Source organism: Rhagoletis pomonella, unplaced genomic scaffold, assembly GCF_013731165.1.
Source record: "Rhagoletis pomonella isolate Grant_MI unplaced genomic scaffold, Rhpom_1.0 Rhpom_scaffold_07314, whole genome shotgun sequence".
NCBI lineage: Eukaryota > Metazoa > Arthropoda > Insecta > Diptera > Tephritidae > Rhagoletis > Rhagoletis pomonella.
Genome location: NW_023465841.1, coordinates 1 through 8,233, shown reverse-complemented (window position 1 = coordinate 8,233; position 8,233 = coordinate 1). Strand labels below are relative to the sequence as shown.

At 36.8% G+C, this 8,233-nt stretch overlaps 1 protein-coding gene across 1 annotated transcript; it reads left to right on the top strand.

Moving 5' to 3' along the window:
* Positions 1-3: 3 nt before the first annotated feature.
* On the top strand, positions 4-2,173 carry LOC118755770 (protein dead ringer-like; the record flags this gene model as incomplete). The annotated part of the gene is made up of 1 exon (XM_036490593.1): positions 4-2,173. A coding segment is annotated over one exon (1,359 nt), but the record flags the coding sequence as incomplete, so codon positions are not given.
* Between the last annotated feature and the right edge of the window lie 6,060 nt (positions 2,174-8,233).

The following is an 8,233-nucleotide window of genomic DNA, read 5'->3' as shown; positions in this document are numbered from 1 at the left end:
TCTCTTAGTTCCTTCAAAATCTCGTCACTAGAGTATCAAGACTCCGAGGCCCGCTCAGTAGACGAGGACTCCGTGTTCCTGGATAGTGTAGCCGACACAGATGAGGATATGCAGCAATTGAGCAGCGACAGCGAGGAGGTCAGTTTCGGCGAACACGATCCGAATAGCATGCGCGAGAATGTAGCGCTCGTACCGACACAAACTGGGGGTGGTGGCGGCGGCAGCTCAAACGAAGCTTCCGTAGCTGTACATCCCGCATCGCAACCACTCAAGTATCCCATCGAAAAGCGCTATAGCCTGGGCGCTGGATCGAGTGCGGCTGGTACGAAGCTAGCACGCGCGCGTCGCCCACTTCTACAACGCCACCGCACAATCAGCGTTTCTTCCAGTGATCGTGTAGCGTTAATCGGACATCAGTTAAGGGAGTTTCCCCACACAGGCAGCGGCAGCCAGACGCCGACCACAATCGCTGAATCGGTGCCACTTGAGACGCATTTTGGTTCGTTTATTTGCACAAGCCTTTCGCCAACACATCCACGCCGCGCGCAACTACTGCAGCAGTACAGCGATCCACATAGTATACCAACCACTACGACAACCACAGAAGATGATACCTGCTCTACTTTGAATACTGAACTTTGTGGTGGTGGCGCCCAAGGACCCAGCGGTAGTGGCAGTGGTGGTGGCGGTGGTGGAGGTGGGGGTGGCTCTGCAACCCTAACCGAACACAGCAGCTTAAATACGGTAGTCAGCTTCGGTGGCTCTAGTCCGCTTACGGACAATAATCAGACGAGCTGTAGCCTTAGCGTTGGCGCAAGCGCTGCCGCAACTGCAGCCACTGCCACTCAGCGCTATGCTACAGAAACCCAGAAGGCTTCGAAAAATCAAACGAATACAACACAACCACAACTGCCATGCTCCAGACTCTATGATGACCCTTGTGCCTCCTCGGTCTCAGACTCGATGCTCATCACTACAACAACGCGACAACCAATTATTTGCATGTCCGCATCACTGAAAAACCTCATCCTACGCGGCGCTGGATCCGGCTCCGGAAACGTCACTGCTACCGGCACTAGCTCTACAACTACAGCAGAAAGGCTGTCAGACTCTCCCAACGTTTTGGTGAGTAGTAGTGCTACCAATTTGAGCTTGCTAGACCCCATTGCCCGCAGGAGCGAAGAGGAAACTTGCCGCTCGGTTATGCTAGAACTGCCTCTTATAAAGTTACTTACCGATGAGAGTTCAGACAGTTCATCGGCATCGGAGGATGTTGAACCTGCGCGTAGTAAAAGTGACGAATCACGCGAACCCAGCATGGCGGGTAACAATCGGAAATGGTCGAAGGAGACGCTGTTCTAGCTAGGATCGAAATCACAAAGTTTGATCTTTAAAATGGGCTGAGCGAACAGGGATCAGGGATGGAACACTTTACGAAAACGAAAGTTCTAACTATTTATGATGCTCAAAAGCTCGGGTGTTAAATCAAAAATGAGATGAAGTAAAGATATGGCATCTTGATTGAACTCTTCGCCTGTCCGGTTATGGAATTGCATTTGCTGATGTGACACAAAGTTGGCACAAAAACTTTTTACAGGAGCTTAGTACGTACTAGATTCTCATCACGAAAACGATCAGAAGATGAACTAATTATAATTGCAATGTAAGAGATTAGCGTAGAGTTTAAATTGAAAATAAATATTTACATTTTGAAGTAAAAGAAAAATAAAAAAGAACACAAACAATACAAAAAAAAAACGGGTGAACTTAATAGCATTTCGGGAGCAATTTATGCGATTCAAATTGTTATTTGTATTTGGTAAAAAAATAATTACAAAAAAAGTATACTTAACGATGGATTATCAAAAACCATATACAAGAAATATACTAAGTAAATAATTCACTAGCTTTAAAGATTACGTTACAAAAAGAAATTACATGTCAACTGAAAGAGGGTAAATGCGAATTTTACTAAAATCGAACTGGCCATTAATTTAGCCAAAAATTCATTTAGTAATACCAAGGACCTGATAAGCTGATAAGCTGGCCAAAATTTCACATACATTGTATTGGAGGTCAGAGAGAATTGTGTTTCAAGAACGCCTCAAATGATATTAAATGTCTGAAAATCCTGCTATCATCGAAATAAACTTTCTGATTTATCGTAGAAGAAACTCATTTGAATTTTGGATATTTTTCCTTCATAGAATTTATGAAAGTAAAAAAATTATGTGGAATGAACAGGAACTTTTTATACTATAATATTGACACCCCTTTTGTAATTGAGTAATAGATGCCTTCATAACCCCAAAAATGTGCTTCCATTATCTTTTCGGCGAGTCTAGATAGCCGAAGATATTCCTAAGGAGTTCTGCACTTTTTGTGCTACTACATGGACTCCTGCTTCGACTCAGCTGCATACCGATGAACATATGTAAGTATTTTCTTCGTATTTTGCTTCACACATTCAAAAATTTCCACGAAGGCTCGGCGCGCTGTTGCTTCGCGAGTGGTGAGAGTATTCTTGTCAGGCGCCTGGACTACACTGTCTCGCCCCTTGGACTGAGGAATCATTTCCAGAGGAAGAGGATTCAGCGCTGATCTCGCACTCTGATTCACCAGCCATCTATACTGATGGCTCCGAATTAGAATCTAAGCAGGAAATCGGGTATATCTGCATGAACACTCACTTGGCCCCAGTTTCCGTCTGCAAGACCTCTGCAGAGTTTTTGAAACTGAACTAGCAGCAACTTAAGAAGCTGCATGATGATAGATCGATTCTTCTATTAATTTGCTAAACAAGCTCAAAAGTAGTTACCTCTTTCATGTTGTATGGGTGCGAGGCTATAAAGGACATATCGGGAAATCCCACGCTATTGGAATGGGTACGCAGTCAAACGATTACTACTGTCGTAGCTGACGTGTGTGTAGGCTTGGCTGTCACTACAGAAACGGAAACTCCTGCTTCTCCACCCACTTTACACAATCTAGTTCATGGCCTGAGGATGGCAAATACCTCAGCTTGAAACAACAAGGCATGTTCATCTAGTTAAATGAACATTTTTTCGTCGTTACTTTCGATATGGACTCCAGACCCTGACCCTGTGTCAATTTTGAAGCCAGCAGTTTAAATTCCACAATGTGTAAGCACGAGCCCTGCATTGGTGTTAAGTCCGCAAAGGTAACGGTGACGTACTATCCTGTGGCATTGAAAATACGTTGAAGTTCAAATATCTGCCTTCAGTAATTTCCTTTAAAAGTACAGGTGTGCTTAAGGGCCTCCCACCGGATAAAAATATTAAGTGGCGGTAGGTTAAGCAGCCCCAGATGTTGTAGGAAAAGCTTGAGGTGTAAATCCGCAGTACTCTCCTAGGTGACAGGCCCTACGTTTTATCAAAGACCTGTTTACATTGCCCGAATGCTGGGACGGCTTTGGAAGTACTTTGTTCAACGTGAAGCTTCCATAAAACTTTATTATCTGCGACTAAACCTGAATATTTTACTTCGGAAATAATCTAAATAGTGACTAATTTAAGGCAGCGGGGACGAGGCCGTCCAAACTTCTCATTCTAGTGAGACAGGCCACATCTTATACATAGCCCAGGCATTTATTGTAGAGCCGTCAAGTTTGACTTGCAGGTAATCAATTACCAAGCACCAGAGAAAAGGAAGAAAGCCATTTCTGTATTTACTTAATCGTACTACTTCCCACACCATTTCATATCGCAAACGCCGAAGGTCTCTATGGAGTTTTCTTCTCGCGACTTCAGGGTCCGCGACACAGAGATGCTTTTTTGCTGACATCTGTGATTTTGAACTGATAAAGGACAAATGCGGCAAAACAACAATGTATGGCATGAATTCAAACCAGCTGATTTTTAACCAATCAAATTTAGACGTTTTGTCTGCGGCAACGTTGTCATTGTGCCATCTCGCCATGTTCTGTGCAAAAGCATCCCTTCGACGCTGAAAATATTTCCTATCTGTCGGGGCCGCCTTTATTCTGTGCAGATAGAACTCCGAAAACTACTAAAAGAAAGTAGGACAACCAGTTTTTTACTTCAAATAAAAAAAATTTCGTAAATTTCACAGATTTTTTCAGTACATGCTAAAAAAATTTAGCAGCCAGAAAACAAAAAAGAACTAAAACTATGAAGAAAAACCAAAAAAATGCAACAACTTTAGGGACTATCTTAGTATGTAGTTATAACTTCACTAACTGTAAAACTGCTAGAGGTATATCCATGTACCATACATTTTATTTTCATCTTTGATTTAACGATAAAAAAATATAATAAAGTTTCAGAAAAAATTGCAAAATACTAAAAAACATACAAGAATTGTGTGCCTCAAAAGTTGAAAAACGCACATTTTTCGAGAGGTTTCAGTTGATTTCCTGTTTTAAGAATAAGACAACAACAAACATTTTAGTTTTTCGATCTTCATAGCAGGCACTTGGTGCAAAAATAAAACAAACAAACAAAAATTCAAAAAAAAGTAGCTGTATCATATTTACGATTAGAAATAATTAGGACTTCTCTCCATGCCTTCCTTCAAACCCACCCAAAGTGCATATAGTACATACCTGACAAAAAATAAAGAAAAGAAGAAAACCATGAAAACCAATTAGAACCGTTACATAGAGACATGCATATGCATGTTTGTAAGACATAATACTCGTATTAGCTATGTATGAATGTAGGTAAACTAAATTAGTAGAAACTGCACGAAACCCAAAAATAAAAAATGACGAACAAAAAAATTTTAATAAAATTGTAAATTGTATAATGAAAAAAAATAAAAATAAAATTATTATAATAAAGCCTGAATTGTATAAAATCAGTAACAATGTATTCGTATGCACTTGCGCGCCATCCAAATTAATTACATACCTACAAATGTGTATACATAAACATGTACATTAGGGTGATCCAAAAATGCTAAACTTTTGTTATTTTTCTGCTGCTACCACCCAGAACTGAAGAATATCGAATAAATCAGTTAATAAATATTTAACCGTGGCGCCACCCAGTAATGCAAATGTGAAAATAGCTATTCAAAAAGGTCTGGACCCTACAACTTTTGAGGGTTACATTTATTTATTTTTTGAAAGATGATGAAATATTAAGAGTTTGAGGAGCTACTTTTCTTAATTTATTTGGTTTTTGTAGTTACAAGTTCTGATTAAAGAAAAAAATTCATCGTAAAAATTTCGAATATCTGGAGAGTTCGTAAACCTATCAAACCAAGTGGTGTGTCAATTAAAAGGGGATTGAATTTGATATATTTTGTTGATACTACAATTTTCATTAAAATTACACGTTTACGAGATACTTTTATATTTGCAAATGTTGAAAAAGACTTATTTTTTGCAAAATTTGGAAAAATTTCGATTTATATTGTAAAAAACACATTATAGGAAAACGACGTACGCAATTTTTTGTTGCTTATTTCGCAAAAATAATTTATTTACAAAAACTATGATACATTTAACAATAAATGCCTTGGAGTCAAGCAAAACTTTATTTTTTCAACTTTGTTTAAAAAAACTATAAAAAACAAAATAAAACCCTATCCTAAACCTCTTAAAAATTTAAATCGCTTTCAGGTAAAAATACTTTAGACATTTTTAAATAATAAATTTTGATTTTGCACCATTGTGTGCGCTGGGGCCTTGAAGTTTTCCATACATTTTACATGGAGAAAATATTTTATCGTAGAATTGCTGTCTCAGAAAATTTTTAAAGAACGACCATTTCACAATTCGGGTCAAAGCGCCCTTATATCACCATATGTTCAGTTGAGATATTCTTCAATTCTGGGGATGGCTGCAAAAAAAAAATTTGTTGGCTGAAGACACACTTCAATGTATGTATGTATGTGCTGTAATTGTGCTGTTTACTGTAAAGTAGTTAGCGTATTTTAAACTTTGTGTAGATTTATTCCTAAAGTTTAACCCACCTCCTACATACATACATAGTGGCATAGAAACCCAATTGCAAGAGCAGCCATCGATACCAACATACAAAAATATACACACAAACAATTTCGTAAAAATCGTGAAAAAATCTATCATATTTTTCTATGAAATGTCATGAACTCAACATACTATATATAAAGCCCACGCACATACATATTAAACGCATAAAACCTTAGATTATTGGTCGTACTTGTATGTATACTTGCAATATGTAGAAAATACTATTTTATATACATATGTATCTAAAAAGTTAATAAGCAAGACATACATATGTATTAGCGTGGGCCGAAAATCCGCTTTTTTAGAATTTTGATTGGTCATAGCAAAAATATGGTTCATTATGCTCTAAAAACAATCTGTATGAAAGATAAAAATTTTTGGTCAATATCTTAGGCTCGCCTAAGTCCATCAAAGTTCAAGTGCTAAACAAATTTTTTTTTGCTTTCATCGACTAAAAATTTGCATCTTTCATACAGATTGATTTTAGAGCATAATGAAATAGATATATTTTTGTTATTACCAATCAAAATTCTAAAAAGCGGATTTTCGGCCCACGCTACTATGTATGTATGTATGTTGGTCGTCCTTAGAGCCAAAACACTGGTACCTTCATGCTAGGAATACAAAATTGAAAATATACATATAAAAATTAAAGATTCAAAATCTAAAACAAATGCGTGAAACATCGGTTACACTTACACACACAGGCATAACTACATACATGTACATACATAATTCTTTTATACTTCACTACTTTTCATACTTACATGCATAAACACATAAAGATTTGTTAACACCCTTTCGTTTGACACCCATATTTTAATATTTCATTTAACTTGTAAGACATTCACTTAAATTCGACTTTTTTCAACAGATGGCAACCCTTTTCTCAAACTACAACCACCTTTCGTTTGACACCCACATTGCTGTACATATTTCAACTAACTAATTCCTTTTATTAAAGTTGAGTTGGATTTTTTAAACAAGTGGCACCCCACCTGACAAATGAAGCCTTTCCCAAACCATTTCGACTGATACCCATATTGAAATAATTCATTAAGCTTATTAAATAATTTTTAACTTTTTGAACAGGTGACAATCGCTTGCCAGATATTTTCAAACTACAACCTTCTTGAACTCCTTTCATATGACACCCACATTGTGATGCATACAGTGGTCGAACAAACTATAGCCGCACCACATTTTGACAAATTTTCACATATTATTTACTTTTTTCTTGTTATTTAGTTTTGGTTATTTTTTATATAAATATTCTTTAACAAACCCCGTGTAAATCCAATTTCAAACTTTGTGCAATATTAAAAAAAATCATTAAACTTTCATAAAAATTTCGAGCTTTTTTAAATAGATTTCCTAGTGTTATCACTAGTTAATCGATTATTAAACAACAATCTTTTATGACTTCTCATCTCTAATATGAAATCATCTTCCCTTTTTACTTCGTGGCCGCAGACTTTGATAGGCACAAATTTGGTAACTTTATATTTTAATAATAAAAGCAACTCTCTTTATTACTGTCCATCAAATCCAACACCTAGAAATATTCTGAGTGTGCAGTATGCAGTTTTGCAGCCACTGAATTCTAGTATAATAAAGTACAAGTTTCAAATGGCTAAAAATTAGAATAAATTTTTTAGATTTTTTTTGCCCCTTTTGCTTCTATACAACAAATACACAAAATTTATTTTTATATGGAAGAAACCCGTAACATATTCGACAAAATGTGTATTTGGCTGCTTACAGCTGTCCTGTAGTCACACAAAAAATTGTCAGGGTTCGTGGATCGGAGTATGTTTTTCGTATGTTTTTTATGTCAGGATTTTTTCTTAACCTCAAAAAACGTGCCTGTCACATAAAATTCGCCTTGTTTTTTTTAAGTTATGAAAAAATTCTGACTTGATGTAGCAAAACGAATTTCAGATTCGAGTTCAGGGCACCGAAATACATGGAGGTAGGATATTCTTGTCAAAAGTACACTACACTTCTTTTTTTTTTTGGTATCAAATTAAAGAAAAAACTTGATATCTACTTTTGTATAGATTATATCGCTAGCTTAGAGTGAAATGTTGCTAAGTCCACTTTTTATGAACAATTAGTTTTTGATGCAGGAAGCAAGGAATATTGAAAATGCACCGTTTCTGAAAGGATCTAACTACTTGTTTTATTTCTACCCGTTTTATTCCGTGATGTGCAAAATTGCTAAGTCCAAAGTAGTCACAGAAAATTTGATAA